Source organism: Phoca vitulina, unplaced genomic scaffold, assembly GCF_004348235.1.
Source record: "Phoca vitulina isolate PV1807 unplaced genomic scaffold, GSC_HSeal_1.0 scaffold71, whole genome shotgun sequence".
In the NCBI taxonomy this organism is placed as follows: Eukaryota; Metazoa; Chordata; class Mammalia; order Carnivora; family Phocidae; genus Phoca; species Phoca vitulina.
The window spans coordinates 3,170,019-3,192,185 of record NW_022589774.1 but is presented as its reverse complement, the minus strand read 5'-3'; the positions used below and the strand labels follow the sequence as shown (position 1 = coordinate 3,192,185).

General features: G+C 43.4%; 1 protein-coding gene and 1 non-coding gene across 3 annotated transcripts in view; one reads left to right on the top strand and one right to left on the bottom strand.

Moving 5' to 3' along the window:
* The first annotated feature begins 751 nt into the window (after nt 1-751).
* Nucleotides 752-886, top strand: LOC116624967. The gene has a single exon (XR_004297984.1). It is a non-coding gene; the product is annotated as a small nucleolar RNA SNORA1 (small nucleolar RNA).
* Nucleotides 887-1,040: 154 nt separating this feature from the next.
* The window catches only part of TRAF5 (TNF receptor associated factor 5), a 46,794-nt gene continuing 25,667 nt past the window's right edge, over nt 1,041-22,167 (bottom strand). For both annotated transcript variants that reach the window (XM_032393151.1, XM_032393152.1), the window contains 10 exons: nt 20,518-20,736; nt 19,335-19,392; nt 16,795-16,896; nt 14,400-14,564; nt 13,486-13,563; nt 13,083-13,157; nt 9,758-9,850; nt 5,223-5,363; nt 3,568-3,736; nt 1,041-2,924 (listed from right to left, as the gene is read on the bottom strand). In XM_032393151.1, the coding sequence (XP_032249042.1) occupies nt 2,347-2,924; nt 3,568-3,736; nt 5,223-5,363; nt 9,758-9,850; nt 13,083-13,157; nt 13,486-13,563; nt 14,400-14,564; nt 16,795-16,896; nt 19,335-19,392; nt 20,518-20,735 (1,677 nt within the window). In that variant the 5' untranslated portion in view covers nt 20,736 and the 3' untranslated portion in view covers nt 1,041-2,346. The remainder of the gene's footprint in view (nt 2,925-3,567; nt 3,737-5,222; nt 5,364-9,757; nt 9,851-13,082; nt 13,158-13,485; nt 13,564-14,399; nt 14,565-16,794; nt 16,897-19,334; nt 19,393-20,517; nt 20,737-22,167) is intronic.

The window sequence follows — 22,167 nt, the reverse complement described above, 5'->3', positions numbered from 1 at the left end:
TTTGATAAATTCACTTTAAAGTGTTTTCCATATCAGCTACTTCAAACTAGTGACAACAATATGACCTTCTACTCCCAAGGAGTCGGGCCGGATTAAAAACACTGAAAACAAACACGCAGAACCAGCAGGTCTGGCCATGCGAGCTGACTTTGTGTGAGGTCAATCTGCCGACCATCAGTTGTATCTGAGTTCACCAGGGGCTACAGTGTGGTTCTTTAGTATGCTTCCATTGTGAACTTACTTCTTTGAATTTAAGCTTTTGGGATGATTTCTGCAATATGAGTCTTTAGCATCTTAAAAAATTTCACGAAGAGATTAAGAAAGTTCCAAGTATTCCAGAAGCTACTGGTATAAAAATCATGTTTCTTCTATCAGATTCAACTGTTCAAAAGTTGTAATGTGCATGGTCATCACCTGAGTGAGCTGCATTAACTGGCTCTCAGCCCATGGCACTTTGCCCTTACACACTCAAGGGAGCCAGCTTGAGTGTAAGTGAACACTCGGTTGCATAACAATGAAGGAGGGCTCAGGAAAACTGGGTACTTTTTTGATCAGCTCAGGCTTAACAACAGTCAGAAGTACTCATTTTGACTTATATACATCCTTGAATAGAGACCCACACAGATAGATGCATAAGAATATAATCATTTCTGTTTTCACAAAGTACTCACACTTCGATAAGTCACAAGTTTATATAAATTTTCATACCGATTTGTGAATTCAAAAGTTCTCTCAAAAAGAATAGGAGATAAGCCTCATTCTAGATGGAAATGGGCACTGTTGTTCATGGTGTCCAGAAATTGTTGATGTGGCTACATTGAGACACAGGTTATGCTTCCATCACAGCAAGTTTATTGTTGTGGTGACAATGAGGCCTGTAACATTTCTGTTACGACTTTTCAACATTAGAAACAATTAGATCTATTTGCCAAAATAGCAATCAGTGTACTTCTACAATTTGACTTCTAGGGCCCTGGAGTAAAGACATTGGATCCCAAAGATTACAGGTGGGGAGTTTTTGAAGTATGTCCATATTCGGGCGCCTGGGTGGCTCAGTTGGTTAAGCGACTGCCTTCGGCTCAGGTCATGAAGTATGTCCATATTCAAGTGGAGATTGAAGAAGCCCAACCGAAAGAACTCTGGACTGACAGTGACAACTGTGGATTGAACAAGTTCTTTCTAAAAGGGCTATTTTGAAGATTATGATTGTGACTTTGGAGGAACTATGGTGATTGGAAGCGGAAGGAATCACATGTAAAATTCCTTAAATAAAAATTTATTGACTTTAAAAAAAAAAAAGAATAGGAGATACTGCTTTTTGCAATCAGTTTGGGATGAGAAAACTTTTGATAACATAGGAATAAAAATGGTGTTCTCCCTAGGTTTTAAATTTCTCTTATCCATTTATGACATTTTCTCATTCATATGCTAAATTCTGCCCATGCTCACATTAACTTACTATTATTACCAAAATACCTTTAAACTAGGTGTATATATATACAGGTGTATACATGTACAAGTACTAAACTGAACCTCTTGAAACTGTTAATACTTGACATTTTCTGATGTATGAAAGTAGTTTTTTCACATGGTTGAACCTAATAAAATATGAACTTTAGTTGGATGCCTATATCTCCATATATATATGTATATACTGTATCCTTCTACACACACACACACACACCACGCAATATTTTCTGTTTACTTCAACAGGAAGAATGAAAATCTTTCTCTATTCACCAGTTCTAATGCAGCCTTGCAAAACTGTACTTGCTGACTGATTTTTAATGAAAATATTTAGAGGTACAGTAATTTCCACAAATTTAGCATTTGACCAAATAAAGTCTGGTCCAAACTGGGCATACTGTCTTTGAAAGTATGCCATCCAACTATGTAATTGGGACAGCCTATCCTGAAAGATGGCTTTTATAGGCTTACGGTCAGGTCTAGAATCAGCAGGCCAAGTAATAAAATGCCGAAGCATTTTTAATTCTTCCTCTGTGTCCTCAGTAACATTTCACACAGTGCCTACCCGGAGACACTATCAAGCACCAGTAAAAACGACAGGCCCCAGACCTTGCTTTCAAGAAACTTAACATCTTTTTAAGAGATATAAAAATATAAATAATGAGAGGATAGTCTAAGTGTTTTAAGTTTCAAACTGGGACAGAGTAAAATGTAAAACGATGATAGCACTTGAGAAGTTTTAAACGGACTTCAAACACCAGGGGCAAAAAGCCAACTACAAATGTGTACTGAGCTCTAAGTCCGTCCATATGATAATCACAGGTGTCCTCCTCCATGGTTCTGGGCCCAACACGCCCTTCCTCACCCCAGAAACAGGGACTAGAGGTCCTCCAGGTCAGTTAGATCCACAGCCACTTTCAGGAACACGGTGTCATCTTTAATGTAGGTGTTCTTGGCATTCTCCAAAGTGGAGTGAGCCACAAAGCGGGGGCAGCCAGACGCGATGTTCATCTCCCCGTCGGGTCTTTTAAAGCTACTGCTGCTGGGGTCGGCCTTGAAGGTCTCCATAATGTGGTTCTTTTTGCCACTCTGGTCCAAAAGCATCAGGGTCACCCTCTGCCTGAATGGCCACTGCAACAGGGAGTCAAACTCCCCTCGCATGACCACGAAGTACAGCGACAGGTGTGTCCCTTTCCCAGACCCGTCCCCGTTCAGGTACGCTCTAGCACAGAGCCGGTAGCCGCACCGGCTGGTATAGAAAGGCTGGCTGAAGATGGACACCGTGTGCCCGTCCTGTGCCTCTCTCTTCTTCATCTTATAGTCCGTCACCTTCCAGATGAGCTTTCCATTATAGCAGGCCCCTTCCAGCAGCTTAAATCGCTCTTCATTTTTATTCAGTTGGGCTTTATGGATATTAATGTGGGCATCATGTTTGTTAGTCTCTCCTTCCAAAACAACTGCAAAGAAAAAAAAAAAAAAAAGCTTCCAGAGGCCTTAAAGCTGTCTTTAGAATTTGCCCAAAGTGGAATTTGGTATCTGAAGAGAACCAATAAAATTCTGACATCTCATGATGAACCGAATTCATTGTCCACCAATGGACCATTTGTATTAATAATTAACTCAATGAATCTTGTGTCTTGGAAGAAAACCCAAATGCATACTCTTGAACGGAAGCTCACCAAAGTGTAGAGAAGACACACAGCATTGAACTAGTGTGCATTAGCAAGGTGAGCCCCATTATTTAATAACTGGAATGCTTTTAAACAGCCAAACCCTTTTATATTTTTTTACACTTAAAACAATGTTTCTGCCACATCTCTCTCTTAGCTTTCTCATTATTTTCCACTCTCCTTAAAAACCACCACTCCCTGTTTCTGGAATTTCCTGGCCCATTTCCACCCCTTGCCTGTTCCAGCCCCTGCCCATCACCCTCCATCACTCCCCACCCCGCCCCGGCCCCCCGACTGGCCACAATCTCATGCTGTTCTGTTTCACAAAAACCAGATTCGACCACTGTTTATCCTGGACAGCTGCAACTCTCCCTTTGGCCAGGTGCAGACAACAGAATCATCAAAAGAGAAGTAAAAATATGAGACATACCTAGTCTCTGATCATTGGTTTCTAGCAGGGTAATTTTCTGTTTCACTGTATCAATCGCTTCCACCAAAGGCCTCAGATCAAATTTATTTTGTTGCTGGTTAGCCATTTGTAATAACTGACGCACTTGAGCTTCTAGCCAAGCTGACTTGTCAATGTGAGTGGCGAGAACCTTTCAGTACAACATGGATCATAATGTCAAAAAAAAAAAAAAAATCGTTACTATCTTAGTAATTCACTAAGATTGAATTTTTTCAACTCAAACATTTCACATTTAATCAATCAATTAATGAAATGAAAAAGGCACAGTCCAGAAGAGAAAATTCAGTGAGGATCACAGAGAGATGAGCCACCTAATATCTTCCTCCTCCTCCCTGCCCCAGCTGCTGTTCCAAATCTTTGAACTTCTCTTCATCTGACTTTTACTCCTCCCTCAATTTCTCTCCATTTGGTTCTTTAACCTATCTTTGTATCTCTAGTCTCCTGTTGTCTCTCCTCTTGCCTTACAACTTCCTTCTCAGAGGCTACTCTCCTGATTGGCTCCTGCTCTCCTAGAAGGCAGAGAATGAGCTGGAAGTAGACCCGCCCGTTCTGGTGTGAGCACTAGAGGTTGTACAAAGTGCCCTGAGGTAAGACCTAACTTTTGATTGTTCTCCTTAGATGGAAGAGATTAAATAAAACTAGACCTATATTACTCCTCTACCCTTGCCCCTTAGTACCTTAACTCTGACGGGTTTCTGTGTTAGCTAAGGTCAGAATTGAGATAGTAACATATGATGGATTTCCTTTTTTTCTTTTTTCTTTTTTTGGGGGACAGGGATTTCCTTTTTTTCTACACACACACACACACACACACATATGATGGATCCTTTTTTTCTTTTTTATTTTTTTGGGGGGCAGGGATTTCCTTTTTTTCTACACACACACACACACACACACACACACAGTATGCTGACAAAGTATGGAAAATATATGGCCTGCCTTTTTCTGGGAGAGTCTACATTTCAAAAATACTACCCGTGCCACAGGTCTTAAAATATTTTTCACTACCAATTTTGTAATCACAATAAAGACATTATCCATTAGAAATGTGTTTATGGTTATTTAACAGTCATGATTTGCAAAGTAATTTTTGCTATATTTTAGTATTGTTTAAAGCATTTTCTTCCCAAGGGAATGAACAGTTTCACTTTGTTGATTGCAAAATGCAGAACTATAGATATTCTCAATGAAGCTGACATCAAGGGACTAATATTGGCCCAACATTAATTGCAACCCCAACTACCATAAATTGTATAAAAGTATTATATCAATGTTAAATTTACTGACATTGTTAAATGTTGAGGTTATATAAAAGAAGATCTTTATTCTTATGAAATACATACCGAAGTTTGTAGGGGTAAAGGGCCCTAATATACACAGCTTACTCTCAAATGGTTCAGAAAGAACACACACGCACATACCGTGACAGAGAGAGACGGGACAAAATACTGACAATGGGTGAATCTGGGTGAATACACAGGTATTTTTAAGCACTATCTTATTCTTGTAGCTTTTCTTTACATTTGAAATTATCTCCACTTAAGAAGCTGTAAGGAAAACCTGGACTGCCAGTTGAAGGCTAAATCTTGGCTATGAATAGAGAGGCCATTTCTCACCTGGATGTTTGAGAGGAAGCTTCCATTTTTGCCAAACAGCTGTGCAAACTGCTTGAACTCCTTTTCGAATTTCTTTACAGTTTCTGCTAGCTGCTGGATTTTACTCTCTTTCTGCTCTAGGCTCTTATATAAATCAGAAATCTAATAACAGGAATGTGAATGAGATCATTTAAATGCATGTATACAAGTTAAAATAATGTAAATACAGGTCTAGGAAAATATTGCAGGTAAGAAAGTGTTTCTAGAAAAATATATACATATATACATATATATACATTTCTAGGAAAATATTTACCAGTAGGTTCCTATATAATATTTGCAGGTACTTCAAAAAAATCAGATCCAAAGATTTCTTGTCAGTCTTTTCCATACTTACCCAGCTATGATGGTTCATCTAATGATAGTGACATCACTTGACTAAATTTACTGACTGGTTCTCTTCATTCATTCCGCACGCACTTAGGAACAACCACAGAGTCCCGGTCACCACACCACAATAGATGCTATCTGCACAGTATCAGTAGTAACAGCTGAAATTTGCTGAATGTCTGTCATACCCTTATATTCACTAGCTCTTTTAATCCTCAAAGAACCCCATGAGTTGGGTATGACTATCAGTCCCATTTTACAGACAAGGAAACAGAGGCAGAGAGTTTAAGTAATCTGCCCAGCATACAGCTAACTTGGCAAGTGGTAGGCAAAACATGTTACGTTCTAAAAAAAAAAAAAAGAAGAAGAAGAAGAAGATGGCAGGAGGGGAAGAATGAAGGGAGGGAAATCGGAGGGGGAGACGAACCATGAGAGACGATGGACTCTGAAAAACAAACTGAGGGTTCTAGAGGGGAGGGGGGTGGGAGGATGGGTTAGCCTGGTGATGGGTATTGAGGAGGGCACGTTCTGCATGGAGCACTGGGTGTTATACACAAACAATGAATCATGGAACACTACATCAAAAACTAATGATGTAATGTATGGTGATTAACATAACAATAAAATTAAAAGAAAAACATGTTACGTTCTTAGAATCTGTAATTTATTTGAGGGAAATAACCAAAAGCCTTGTGAGAGCCTGGACAGCTCTTCTCTTATCCCCTCATCCATTCAATCCTCCATACTTACCAACTTTAACTCCTGACACACAACAAAACAAACACGACTCTTATATCCACTTCTCATTTCATCTCATTTCATTTCAACACCTGTTTTAGCCTCCATTATTTCTCACCTGGGCTGTGACCACAGCTTCCCAACTGGTCCTACACCATCCCTCGCACTCCCGCCAGAAGGGAAGCTCTATGGAAACTGGGACATGGGTCCCACAGTCCACTGTAACCCCAGGAACTGGTCTGGTGCCCGGCAGGTGTTTGATAAATATTTGTTGAGTGACTGTATGAATGAATGATGCTCTCCCTTTCTTTAGTCTTGTTTTCCTCTAATTCATCCTCCATGCCGTAACCAGAGTTATATGGAGAGACATATCTGGTCTTGTCGCCTCCCCCCCTTCCTTAACCATCCTCAGTGGCCTTCTTTTACAGACCCTACAGGACCCTACATGATCTACCCCTGGCTACCTTCTCGGCCGCCTGCCCATCCGCATCTCACATGTGCCCTGCCCAGCAAGACTACACACTTCTATTGTCCATTGGGTCCTGCTCTCTCAGATGCTTCCTTCTCCATCTAGAAACCACCAATTTTTCAGCCTCCACTCAAGGGCACTTTCTCTCAGAAATATTTCCTCACCATACCACCAACCTAGGTCCTCTCTCAAGTCCCAAGACCCCCTGACCACATTCTAGCATTTAACTTACCCTCATTACTCTTACTGCTTTCTGGGGTTGTTTCGCTCTTTTTCCTCCACTAAATCGTTGAGGCTACATCTCACTCATTTCTTCATCCCCAAAGCCTAGCACAGTGCCTGGCACCCAGGGGGCATCTGATACACGTTTTATAAATGAGTACATGAATGGCTGCAACAACCATGTGATCCCTGGCCCTAGAGTCTTCCATTTAGACCCTGAGAGCTGACTTCCACCTACCCGGCAGACCTATCTCCCTGATCGAAAGCAAACCTCGGTGTCTCCTGTCCCCACCCTCTCCTCTCCTCTGCTCCCATTCCTGTAGCGCCCATCTCAGGTAACAACTACCATGTCCTCTGCCTTCTAGACTTACAGCTTTGTCATGCCGACCTCTCTCGATGCCCTCTCCATCCCGACACAGCCTTGGCTGACCTTCCCCAGCACCACCAGCCCGCCAGCTCCAGTATCTTGCCTTCGCCTAATCCTGAGCTGCTGATCATGCTGGCACTATGCAAAGAGCTTAAATATATTAGCTCACTTAACCCTCACCACAACCCCATTTTATGAATGAGGAAACAGGGACGAGAGAGGCTAAGTAGCTTGTCCAAACCCACATGGCAAGTGAAGAGCCAGGTCTTCAAAGCAGGCGTTCTGGCTCCAGAGCCCCCACCCATCCATTGCCAGGCTCTCCTGCTACATTGTCTAGGTTAGTACAACATCCTTCTGCCTGGTCCCCCTGTCCTCGTGCTCCTCTCTCCCTCTATCCATCTTCTATGCTACCACCAGCTGTCTTACTTTTTTTTTTTTTAAGATTTTATTTATTTGAGAGAGAGCGCGCGAGCACGAGCAGGGGGAAGGGGAGGGGCAGAGGAAGAGGTAGAAGCAGGCTCCCCACTGAGCAGGGAGACCAACATGGGGCTCCATCCCAGGACTTGGAGATCACGACCTGATGCAAAGGCAGATGCTTAACCAACTGAACCACCCAGGCGTCCCACAGCTGTCTTACTTTTCAAAGCCAAACAAACAATTAGCTGGCCACGTACTGGTCCTTGCCTGCCCCCACTATCCAAAAGTTCACCTAATGCCACTTTGTTTTTATGAAAGACCTATGTTAGTACCTGTTTTCACTAACCGAAAGAAGTCAAAGAGGATTTTCGCTTTTTACGAAATGGTAACCGCTTCTTTGCTTTACACCCCTTCAGCCTATGAAAGGTTTCATAGGATTGCTCTACTTTCCCATAGTGGGGGAAACCTATATTTTCCTATTTCAAAACCTCCATTATTAGCTCCCTATTACTGACAAACATTAGTTCAAACTTGGGCCCTTAAATCCTTTCTGAAACAAGGCAGAATATGAATGAATAAAAAAAAATAATTGAATGTACAGTATCTGCAACTTCTTAGCTTACATGGAAGGCCATTGCTATGTGGATCCAGCATACCAGTCTCCAGCTCTCCCCGTCTCACACTCAGGAGCCTCATCACCCCAAAACCCCCGTTCCTTGAACCATCAGCCTCATGCCTCCCTGTCTTTCCTCTTCTGGAACACCCTCTTTCCACAACATTTAGGCTGACGAATCTTCTCTTCCTTCAAAGCGAAGCTCGGATGTGCTCCCTTGAAGAGCCTCCCCCAACCCCCACAGAGGAAATCGCCGCAGCCTCTGTACCCCAGACTGAGCCACAGCATGTCCCAGGGCACAGCAACTTATCTGTTTGCATTTTTGTGAGTTCTTCAAGGGCAGAAGGCGTGTCCTCCTGCACTCAGAGCCCCTAGCAACTAACCTCATGCCTGACATATGGCAGGTGTTTGTTGAACGAATGAATGGATGGACGGATGAAGCGAGTGGTACAGAAAGAACTTGGGAATGGTTACCAGGCAGCGTGCGCTCTACCAAAGTTACAGTTTAACTGGTCTTCCCAATTTTCTCCAGGATCTGACCTTGAAACTCACACACCTCCTTTAATATGGAACCAGACATCAAAAAATGATGGGCAATAGTAGAATTTGGCTCCCTCTCTTCCTGCCATGGGCCTGCGAAGTCTGATCCTCTGAGAGGTTCTAACAAAATAATTAACTCTTAGAATAATTACTCCACAGAAGCAGCATTTATTGAGGTCCATTATGAATATTCCAGGGACTGCGGCAGGCATTCGCACACACAATTTCACTTGATAATCCCAACTCAGTGAAATAAAGAGGGATGTATGCATTTAGCAGCCTGCACAGCTTCTCAGGGGCAGGAGTTAAGACTTACTGCAAAATATATAAAACCCATAATGCCTAGAACAGATAGTCAACTGTTGTTTCAAAGCAACACTGGGCTAATTAAAAAACATCAAATGCCTACTCGTCACCTACCAGGTGCCAAATACTAACCAGAAGGTGTGTTAAGTTAGGCTGCAGAGAGGCTGTATGGTATTTCATGCGGAGCACTGGACTGAGAATCAGGGGACATGGGTTTGAGATTCAATTCTGCCACTTACAAGTTACAAACACATCAAAATTTCTTTGAGCTTAGTCACTTCATCTGTTGAATGAGACGGTTGGACCCAAAGACCTCAAAGGCACCTTCCAGTTCTAATGTTCTATAATCCTATGAGTCTGCCTGGCTGCTTAGTAGAAAAACATCTACCTCCAGCCGACTCGTACTGAAACAGAGGAGAATGTAAAAACACCAAGAGTTACCAATCCCAGCAATTGTGCTTCCTCCCTTTACGTGTGAACCCTTGAATATTTACCTGTTCTTCTAATTGGAAGTTCTTTTCTAAAACCAGAAGCATGTGGTCCCGTAAGGCTGAATGCTCATGCTCCTGCAGGTTCCCCCGTTTATCCTTCAATACGAAGACGAAAGGAAGTCAGGTTGTTGAAAGGCTCCAAAAATGAAGGTGGTGGTGGGATATTCTGCTAACGCAGAACTGTGACAACTTTGCTTACTTGTCTAAAGGTGGGTTGCAGGAAAAAATAGCCCCTCCTGGTCCCTTTTCCAGCTCCAGGATTCTAAGGTGCCCATGAGACAATTTTAAATTTACAGAAACAGAGAATCAAGCCACTGTCAACATTCTCAAAAGCAGATTTCCTTCTGTGCGCTGGAAATCTAGGACTGTGGGTTAAGTGTAGTTATCATCTCTCAACTAGTCCCACATAAAATCTATCTCCTTGGTGGGTTAGCTTCAGATCAGTGTCAAGCCTAGGTGAGTTCTCTCTCCTACGAAGCACACATTTCCATGCTGCCTTCTACCAAAGGCCAAAGGTACGCAACCTGATAGTAATTTCAGCCCACACAAATTTGTTGCCCTCAAAATCAAGCAATATGTTTGCAAGAATAAAGGGTAACTTCTTCCCTAATCATTAAAATACTGAATTGCAAACTGCCTCTATTCCTAGTAAAAGCAAATGTTAGGTGTTCTGGGTGATTCCGTGGACCTAAGCGTACATTAACCATCAATTTCCCTCCAGTTTAGGAATGGCCCCTCTTCCAGAGAACAAGTCTCATCCTCAGCTTTGGTACTGAGGTGAGTTCTAGAGGACAGCCCAACTGGGAGTTTAGGCCTAACTGTAAAGAAGATTTCTCTCAGAGCTGGAAAGCAATTCTGTATTTCGTGCACTGAAAAGGTAAACCCTATCTGTTTTGCAGCCAAGACAATCACTGGTTTGATATGTGAAAATGTATGGACTCTTCACTGATTTTTTTTTTTTAAGATTTTATTTATTTATTTGAGAGAGAGAATGAGAGAGAGAGCACATGAGAGGGGGGAGGGTCAGAGGGAGAAGCAGACTCCCTGCCGAGCAGGGAGCCCGATGCGGGACTCGATCCAGGGACTCCAGGATCATGACCTGAGCCGAAGGCAGTCACTTAACCAACTGAGCCACCCAGGCACCCTCTTCACTAATTTTTTTTAAAAAGGCTTCTCACAATATACATTTTTTTCCAATAGGTTTTTAAAATAAGAGAAATGTATGCTTATGTCAAATAATACAGCAAGATAGAGAATGAAAAGCAAAAGGCTCCTTCTCTCCATCACCATCCCCAATTCCCTAGTCTCTCACTCACCAGAGTCAGCGACGATATATACACATTTTTAACTCAATGAGATCATAACCATATTCAATTTTTAAAAATATGTACCTTATTCTTTTTATCAAATGCATGCCATTCCCAAATACAAATATATACACTTACATAGTCAGCACTTTAGTGATGGGCTTACAGGTTTTTAGTTTTTTGTTTTCTTTTGCTATATAAACATCTTTGTGTGAGTGTGTTTGTGTATGTGTGTAATCATTGCATACTTATGAAAGAGTATCTATGAGAAATTCCTAGCAATAGAATTATAAGGTCAATGTGTGGGTTCACTTTTTTTTTTTAAATAAAGAACCTTTTATTTTACTTAATTTTTTAAAACACTAAGCTGTATGCCCAACATGGGGCTTGAACTCACAACCCTGAGATCAAGATCTGACTGAGCCAGCCAAGCACCCCTCAACTTTCCCTAGATAATAACCAAACTGCCCTCATAAAAAGTTATATATTATAAATTGTATTAATCTTTGTCAATTTGATGGTGAAAGTTTTATTTCTTGCTATAATTTACATTTATTTAGGAGTGAGATGGAGTGTCTTTTTTTTTACATCTATCAGTCAATTGAATTTTTTCTGGAACTACTCATATATTCCTTTGCCGATTTTTCTATTAAGTTGGAAAAGCTATTTACATGTAACAATTTTTGTATATTAAGGAAAATACCCTTTTTGTCTTGTCATATGTTGGAGATATTTCCTTCCAGTTTGTGGTTTGCCATTTGACTTTATTTATGGTATTTTTAAAAATTGTATAAAAGTTTCAAATATTTGTGGTTAAACATCAAAATTATGGCTTCTGGTTTTGTGTTAGTCATCTAAGAAAGATCTTTATTTCAAGAATAAAAAAAAATTCACTCACCTTTTCTTCTAGTATTTTTATGATTTTTTAAAATAAACTTTTTATTTGGAGTAATTTTAGATGTACACAAAGTGTGAAATAATACAGTGCACGATATATCTTAATGCCTAAAACTTTGATCCATCTGGAATATGTTAAAATGAGGTAGGAATCAAACTTTTTTTTTTTAATTTATTTTATACAATTTATTGAATAATATTTTTAAAGGTCTTTAATAGGTAATAAAATACACTTTAAAACATGATTTCAAATCAATTCTATTTCAGAATACTTGGTGATAGACCGAGGGTACCAGAAAACCAAGATTTATAATCATCAGAAGAATGACTCCAGAAAGTCTCAAACTCTGGTAGAGGCAATGGAATCCAAATTAGAAAAATTACCGTGATGGTTAATTTTTATGTGTCAGCTTGGCTGGGCTATGGTGCCCAGTTGTTTGGTCAAAACTAATCTAAGGGGCGCCTGGGTGGCTCAGTCGGTTGAGCGGCTGCCTTCGGCTCAGGTCATGATCCCCGGGTCCTGGGATCAAGCCCCACATCAGGCTCCCTGCTCAGTGGGAAGCCTGCTTCTCCCTCTCCCACTCCCCCTGCTTGTGTTCCCTCTCTCACTGTCTCTCTCTCTCTGTCAAATAAATAAATAAAAATACTAAAAAAAAAAAAAAACAATCTAGATGTTGCCGTGAAGGTATTTTGTAGATGTGATAAACATTTACGATCAGTTGACTTTAAGTAAAGCAGATTACTCCCCATAATGCTGTAGGGCTGCATTCAACCAGTTGAAGGCCTTATGAGCAAAAAATAAGGTCTCCTGAAGAAGAAGCACTTCTCAAGACTATCACATAGAAACTCCAGCCTGCTGGTCTGCCCTGCAAATAATCCGACTTGCCAGCCCCCTCATAAGCTAATTTCTTAAAATAAATTTCTATCTATGTATCTATATGTAGATATATATCTCCTATTGATTCTGCTTCTCTGGAGAACCCCGACTAATAACACTGCCAGTCTTAAAGTTCTTCCAAAGTGAATGTCCTTCTGCATCCTGAATGGAATCAAAGAGTAAAATAAACCTGCCAAATAAATTACACAGTAGAATGTAGAGGCAGAAACAAAAAGGCATCCCATACCTTTACAGTACAGCCATAGTGCTTAAAAGGACAGTCTTGTTCGGCTTCAGGACACACAGCGAGGTGTTCATCCACCTACAAAAGGGACACCTCATGCTACCGAAATTCATCACCAATTCTCCAGCTGCCTGAGAGAACTACAGCATGCAGGGAACCCCAGGGTGGCTTGGGAAGGAGGGAGGAAACAGAAGGGGAAAAGCCACGCTGAGGCCTGGCGGAGGGAGAGCTACGGTAAAAATGGAGAACTCTCAGGGAAAAGGGAAGGGGACACAGAGACGTGGTTATCGTGGATGTGCTTTAAATCTTGGGCCTCAGCCTGTGGGATTTGATCAAACACACACCACAGTGGTTAACTAAAACTTTATCTTACATAAAATCTACTAAGAGATTCATTTACAGTTACCTCAGTTCTTGGAATAATCTGCAAACACCTGTTAGGACAAGATACTGGGTACTCAGGACACAAGTTTTCTTCATGATTCTGAAACAGAGAAAGGATGATGAAACAGAGCCAATCCTTGCTTCCCAGGGTTCCCTTCTACAGCCTCAGAGTGTTTATGCATATGTCTCTGGGGATCTTATGTGGCTTACCCTCTACAGGAAGGTACAGCCTAGTTCCAAAAAGGACTAAAGATGGCCGCCTCCTTCCCATGAATTCAATTCAGTTTTCCAATTATTCCAAAAGAAGGTCAGAGGGCAGAGGACTCACGGAGGGCAGACTATGGGAGTCATCAATATGGTTCCTTCAGTACATGTAAAAGGTAGCCATGATCTCTTTCTCTGCCTACATCCTGCCACTCCAGTCAGATCATAGCCCCCTGAGGACATAGTATCGTCACCTCCTTGTGACCCTGCACCCAGCAGCGCTCCTTGCACACTCACACTCAGTAGGTGCTCAAACAATGCTTCTGCCAATGATAAATGAGTCCTACTCTAGAGTCCAACAAGAAGACTTTTCGCTTTTTACAGAACTCTCAGAAAATTCTTCAGACCTATTTCTTAACATTTTTTTTTTTTTTAAATATTTTATTTATTTATTTGAGACAGAGAGAATGAGAGAGACAGAGCACATGAGAGGGGGGAGGGTCAGAGGGAGAAGCAGGCTCCCTGCCGAGCAGGGAGCCCGATGCGGGACTCGATCCAGGGACTCCAGGATCATGACCTGAGCCGAAGGCAGTCGCTTAACCAACTGAGCCACCCAGGCGCCCATTCAGACCTATTTCTGTACAAAAATAAATTCAGTAATGTCCCGATTCACTGTGACCACTCAGGTAGAATTTAGTCCCATAAAGACGATTCGTTTTTCTTTCTTTTTACCTGTAGATAGATTACTACCACATCTTTTTTGCAATAAAGGCATTTTTCCTCTCGAAAATGGCAACGTGCACTCAAATGTTCTTTCAGATCTTTCCGAAGGACTTGTTCCTGACAGTTCTCATTAGAACACTGCACAGCTTGAAATAGGCACTGTTGGAGGTGGTCCTGCAACAGAAAAAACAGGCCAGTGGGCCGCACTGACTGGGGCAGGGGGACGGGGGGCCAGCTGGAAGCCTGGAGGGAGGGAGGACACGGGGGGCAGCTGGGCAGACTGAGACCGTGCCAGCCTTGTTTGATAGGAGTTGGGAGGACAGGGAAGATGGCTGGAGAAGGAAGCATGTTGAGTCTACTTCAGATTATCTATTAGCTCAGATTCTCAGGTTAGTTCCTGAATATTTTCCTTAGGCTTGCTGAGTGATTTACCCATTCTCCAAAGACATTTTTAATTTCTTTTTGCACCCCCGGCACCAAGTACTAATCTCTGCACAGCGGATGGCAAAAGCCAGGATGGAGGGGAAAGACGGAAGAAGAGCAGGGCATGTCCTAAGTGCAGGAAGGAAGGGAAAGGATTCAAGAGAGTAATGGGGAGAGGGAGTGGGAGCTGTTCCAGAAGTGGTCAAGAAAAGCAGACAGAAGAAATACAGGATCCCAGGCCCAAGAGAAGCTGGGAATGGTCAGGCTGTGGTCAGAAAATGTTCTCCACCAGAATATGAGATAACGATGACATGGACATTACTCGTTCCAGTATTCTTCATGGTAGAGATTTTTTAAAGCAGGAGGCGTACCTTAATAAAACCTCTGGATCACAGCAAGTTATTGTGATGGTCCTGTCCCCTGCGAGATCCCCTAAAACACAGCTGGCCTGTTCTTGTTTTTGTAAATAAGGTTTTTCTGGAGAACAGCCACCCATCTACTTGTTTACATACTGTGGGGGAGGGGACGATGGGGGGGGCGCTGCTTTCCCTCTGAAAGGGAAGAGCTGAGTTGAGTGGCGGATACAGAGACTGTATGGCCAGGAAAGCCTAAACATTTTACTAACTGGCTCTCGACAGAACAGTCTGCTGACCCCTTTCCTGAACGAGAGAAAAAGCAACCAGTTTTTCTGCAGGAGGTAAATAAATATTATAGCTACTCTCCTTTGCCTCTAGTAATAAGAAACAAAGAGTGACCACTGAAATCCGTATCTTCTCCAAAATTCACTCTCACCGAAAACAGTCAACACTCATCAGGATTCCACTACCTGGGGAGGACCTACACCTCACCATGCAAGCCGGGGTGCAGGTGGGGGGCAGGAATGAGGGGAAACACAGAAGAAAACAGGTGAAAAGAAACCAGCCACTGTTCTCCAGAAGCTGATGATGTGGTCACAAAAGCTGATGAGCTGGATGGTCTAACTTGAGCCTCACTTCCTGCTCAGGCTTCGTGACAACAAAATTGGAAAAGAGGCCCTGCTCTAGGGCCTGACTATCAAAATGTGAGAAAGTTCTAGGAAGTTCGGTGAACCTCCAGAAAAATCCTGGGGTTAACAGGGAAAGCATTTACACGTTAGGAATTCAGTGCCTGGGGGGTTTGGAGGCAAGGTGGAGAAAAGGCTGAATCACCTGAAATGTATTCCAAAATGTGTGGGTGGGAGAGGAAAATTTCAGCAGCCCCCAAGCCATTCTCTGGAAGCTAGAGATGCCTGCTTCTTATTCCTGCACAGTGTGATCAAATCCGCTATGGGCCTGCCATGGCAGAGCCCCGTTGCCCCATTTCCAGTTTGACATTTACCAAGCTTCTGGCTTCCCCAGCTGGATGGAAGAACCAGGCAGGGCAGTTTCATGTGAAAGTAACTTCCCTTCGCTACCCCTACACTTCATGTGTTTGCAGCTCATACCAATGCTTCACCTTTAAACCACATCCCAAATCTGATCTGGTCTGCATTATATGCCTCAGATCACAAACTAACAGCCACGGCCCACAGCTGCTGGGAACCACCCACCCACCACCTGCCAGGACTTTCAGGCAGGGTCTCTTGCAATCATATCTTTCTGCAGGCTGCCATAGCTTCCACCCTGGGGACCCCAAATCCTTCACAGTTCCCCACAAATGACACGTCCTTTTGCCCCGCATGACCCCCATCTTCTCTTTTGGATCAATGACCCCTAACCCATAATTTAGGTCTAGCACAGATAGTATTCCCTCCATGCATTCCAAACAAAATGGACCTTTTCACTCACACCTTAGCCTTTGGTGTGCTGTACTGTAGCCAAATGTATTGCTAGACAGGCATTCTCTGAGAGCAACCCAATGAGCCCCATACCATGCTTGGCCCAGGAACTGACACATAAAGGTGTTCAATACACGTCACTGGAAAAAATGACAAAGGCAAATATTGGTCATGAGGAATACCAACCTGGTATCGTCCCAGAATAATCTTGGCATTACATCCAGGAGCATTTTTGCAATACACATACAAATTGAGGACTTCCCTTTTGCAGCAATTGTCTTTGAACACCTAAGAGAGAAACATAATAGGTCTCATACACTCCAAAGCTTCAGAGCAATGTGAATGAAACTATTATTAATTTGGTCTTCAAATACATCTCAAAAGTCAAGTGGAAACTTCCAGACAAGTTGGAATGGAAATAACAGATTCAGCACCATCAAAGAAGAGGCTTTCTCAGATACATGTTTCCGACAAGCCACTAAACACAAGTCAGGAAATTCAATGCTCGGTGCAGTAGGCTGCAGGAGAATCTCACGGTGCACTTGACCTCGGATGCTCAAAGGTCAGAAGGTGGGCTGTGGGGGAGGGTAACGCTTTTAGCTTCCTGTCATAGTGTAACAGTTTGTATTAGTCATCACGTAGTGTCACCGAGGCTGCGCTGACTTGCTATTCCAGCGCACACCAGGGGTTGGCAAACTTTCTCCATAAAGGGTCAGAGAGTAAGTATTTTCAGCTTTGCAGGCCACGATGCAACCTTTTCTTTTTCAACTATTCAGCTCTGCTGTACACAATACTTAAACGGATATATATGGCTGTGTTCCAATAAGGCATTATCAATGGACACTGAAGTGTAAATTTCATGTAATTTTCATGTGTCACAAAACATAATTCTTCTCTTGATTTTTAAAATAAGTTTTTTGTTTTGAAATAGTTCAAAGACTCACAAGAAGTTGCAAAGATAGTACAGAGCTCCTGTGTACCCTTCTTTGGATTTTTTCCAATGATTTATAGGAAAACCATTCTTAGCTCACAGGCCATACAAAAACAGGTGGCAGGCTGGATTTGTGCCAACAAATCTCATGTTGTAGTATGCCAACCCCTAATCGAGTGGGTGAGGCACACACAAACACAGCACGGTCCTCTGCGAGGCATTTGCAAAACACAACATAAGAGCATAGAGAAGGAGGGATGCCGGGGTGGCTCAGTCAGTTATGCATCCGCCTTCAGCTCAGGTCATGATCCCAGGGTCCTGGGATCAGTCCCGCATCGGGGGTCCCTGCTCAGCAGGGAGCCTGCTTCTCCCTCTGTCTGCCACTCCCCCTGCTTATGCTCTCTCTCTCTGTCTCTCTCTCTCGCTGATAAATAAATAAATAAATAAATACTCTTAAAAAATAATCTTAAAAAAAGGCAGGAGCATGTACATCAGACCAGGTGCTCAGGGGGGAACTTCCTAGAGGAGGTGATGCTTGAATGTCCTCTAGCAGAATTGTAAAGGAAGAAAACTGAGCTTAAAAGGAAGTGTTAAGGGAGGGGTGTCTGGGTGGCTCCGTTGGTTAAGGGTCCAACTCTTGATTTCAGTTCAGGTCATGATCTCCGGGTCATGAGATCGAGCCCCACGTTGGGCTCTGCACTGAATGTGGAACCTGCTTAAGATTCTCTCTCTCTCCCTCCGTGCCCGCACCCCCCTCCCCCGCAAAAAGGAAGTTTTAAGGGAGGAAAACTTTGGGTTAGGAAACAATTTCTTTGATACAACACTAAAAGAACAAGCAACCAAAACAAACAAAAACAAGTAAGACTCATCAAAACGAAAACCTTCTCATGCTTCAAAGGACACCACTAAGAGAATGAAAAGACAACCCACAAAATGGGAGGAAAATGTTTACAAATCGTATATCTGATAAGAGCCTTGTATCTAGAATATAAAAAGAACTCTTAGAACTCATCAATAAGAGACCAATAATCCACTTAAAAATGGGCAAAGAAATTAAATAGGCATTTCTACCAGAAGATATACAAATGCACAAACACATGAAAGATGCTCCATATCCTTAATCATCAGAGAAATGCAAATCAAAACAGGTACCCCCTAGAAAGACTATAATCAAAAAGATGGACAGTAACAACTTTTGGCAAGGATCCAAGACATTTGAACTCTCACACCCTGCTGGATGGAATGTAAAATGGTGCAGCTGCTTTGGAAAATAATCTGACAGTTCCTCAGAATGTTACACATAGAGTGACCATTATGACCCTAAACAGAATTACCACATGACCCAGTAATTCCACTCCTGGGTGTATACCCAAGAAACACGTACACTTTAAAGGTAAATTTTATGGCATATGAATTATATCTAAATGAAGCTATTGTTAGACATAATAATAATAATAGAAGGAAGTTCTAGAAATAGACCAGAGGAGAAAGTGAATTCCAGGGAACAGGGTGTTTCATTTCTCCAAGCAACTCAGTATACCTGGAGCTGGTGTAGGAAGGGGGTAAGGAGAGAACAGAGGAAAAACTGGGGGGTGGAGTCAATAAAGACCTAAAGAAGCCTCTGAAACAGTGGTAGAAGTGGGGTTTGACCTGACCCCATAGGAGAGGAATGTGGACTCTAAGAAAGGGCCCCCTCCCCTGCTCTACTGCTCCAACCTCCATGTCCAATTCAACCCAGGACACTGGCTTCTCCATCACCCAGAGAACTGCTAAACCAAAGTGGGGATTTTCTTACCTCCTGAGATCTGATAACCTCCTTATCTACAGGACAGAGTGGGACTGCATTTAATTCTCTGGAGAGATAAATAAAAATAGAGCCGAATTAAGAGTTGACCCCAACAGCTCTTCCAAGAGCAGCCCTAGCACTCCCGCCATGCTTGACCCCTTAGAGCTCCCCCCGGACAGGCCGGGCCCTGTCTCCCCTCCTGCCGCTCCCTCTCCCAGGAAGGGTTCTCTCTCCCCCACCCCCCCTTTGTAGCTTCAGCACCTCCCCAGTCTGCTGAAAAACTCCCATTCATTCCCCAGGATGCAGTCAATTAGTAAGTCCCCCAGACAGAGTTCAATGTCGTCTGCCAGTGCTTATCACCCTGTAACACCACTAGTCTGGAGCATTCTAGAGGGCAGACGCTGGCTCCTGTTCCACACCGAACCTCCAGCCCTTCCTTAGTAAGGTGCCTGGAACACACAGGTGCTGAATGGACAAACCCATGAATGAATGAGAATGTGCTATAATTAACCCCCTTTCCAAGCTTGGTAGCAGACAGCTTACTTACTGCCCTAAATAAGCCCCCAAAGCCTGCTTCCACATCTCTCTTGGTCTCCACCTTCAAAATGGCAGGACCCAGGTTTTACAGCTGCCTCCGAAGCAGACAGTGCCCCCGTTGAGGTGCGGTCCCTTTCCGGATGGGACACCACCTTTGCCTTTTGGCAAGGAAAGGTCCAAGCAACCACCACAAAGACCCTGGTGAAACACAGGTCCTTCCCAACACAGACTGTGCATCAAGGTTTGCCCTCCCGTGCAAAACAGGTGTGGTCTACATTTAAAAAAAAAGGTGACTGAAATGAGCCCCAAGTCATGTATAGAATTCTTGACTCATATTTTACACCTGAAACTAATAGAACACTGTATTTTCATTACACTTGATGTAAAAAAAAGGGAGGGGGGGGAAGGTGACTATCAATTAGTGAGTGGCAAAAAAGCCCCCCAAACCAAAAACTAAAAAACCAAAACATGATTCCTTAGTCTCTCGGAGAAGGGCTCCGGGAGGGCCCCTCCTCGTGTTCGCGGTTCTGTGGCCAACCGCGGCAATTCCCATCGAGTGCTCGCTCTGGACACCTGGGTCCCAGGAACACCCACGCCCCCCCCCCCCCCCCCCCGCCTCTGGTTGTGACCAGAGCTGCGAGCCCTGCAAGCTCACCTCAGGGACACGATGCAGTGCTGGCAGAAGCGGTGCCCACAGCCCGTCTGGTGGGGGTTGTGCAGCACGGAGCGGCAGAAGGCACATTTGTAGCGCTCCTCTAACTGCTCCACAAACTGGAACTCCGTGTTGGGCTCAAAGTCCAAGGAAATGGAGTTGCCGGAATTCTGGCGTCTGAAACCACACGGGATACCTCCTTGCTCCTCAGAATAAGCCATTCTTGGGGGGTCAGGAGAAGAGAAGGAAAATTGAGTGTGCAGAGGCCAAAACAATTGTTTCCTAATTAGCGCACATCACCCACACGGTCATTCTGTTATGACTTGGTAACAACAGTAACAACCTCCAGCCACTGGAGGGCTCCCGCACAGGGGAGATGTCTTCACGGTGCTCAAGCAGGAGCCTGGACCAGACGACTTCTAGCAAGATTTTAGGAGACTTCAGACCTTTGCCCACCAGCCTCTTACAGGATGCTAAATTATCCCGTTAGTTTGGCCACGCACTTGGACCAAATACAACCAGGGTGTTAACTACATTCTAAGCTGACTCTTCCACTCGGTTGAGAGAACGGAAACAAATGTTTTGTTAACATTTTTCAGAAGAACCTTGTATACCAATGCATTTCTTGCAATATATATAGATACATCACCACCACCAAGCCACATGATTTCTCACCTGAACGAAATAAGCATATTAACTGCCGCTCCCTCCCCCAGGAAGGGTTCTCTCTCCCCCACCCGCCCTTTGTAGCTTCAGCACCTCCCCAGTCTGCTGAAAAACTCCCATTCATTCCCCAGGATGCAGGTCAATTATTAAGTCCCTACAATCCATTCTCCTACAATCCATTCTCCATACTACAGCCAGGGTAACATTTTCAAAATGCAAGTGTGATTGAAGGTTACCTCCTCTCATTGTTCAGTGGCTTGCCAGGCTCTTAGGGGAAAGTCCACAATGCTAAGAGAGCTACAAGACTGCACCCTCTCCACCCAGCAGCATCCTGGACCTCACCTCCCCTTGCTTTCTGCACTTGAGCCATACAGGCTTTCTTTTCATTCTTCTGTCTCCTGCCACAGGGCCTTTGAATAAGCTATTGCCTCTACCTAGAATGCCTCCCCTATGCCTTCCAGTCTTCTTTGCTTCACATTCATGATTCAGATTTCAAGTGTCATATCCTCAGGTAAGCTTTCTCTACACTTCCCTTCCTCCGCCCCCGCTGAACAGCAGAACAGCCACTCATGTTATGAAGCATGCATGGCCTCCAGGGAGTGGCTGAGGGATAATGGTAAGTGGGTGGCGCGTGGCGGGGGGTTGGGGGTGGGTGGGTGGAGTGGTCTTTCACTATATAATCCTTTTGAATTTTTCAACATGAATATAGTACCTATTCAAAAATAAACAAATACACAAAAACAAAAACTAAACATCCACTGTTGTATCTATCATAGAACCGGGTTCTGAAATTCAGAGCAACATTTGATTTTTTAAATTAGACATGCGTAGCGGCCCTCTTGGCGCAGTGGGAGTGCATCAGTCTCATAAATTAGACATGCGTTTGTGTGAGTATTTGATTTACATCCGTGCGCTTCAATGACACAGCGATCCCATCTGGTCTTACTCAATGTTGCGTCTCCAGCCCTCAGCACCGAGCCAGGCATG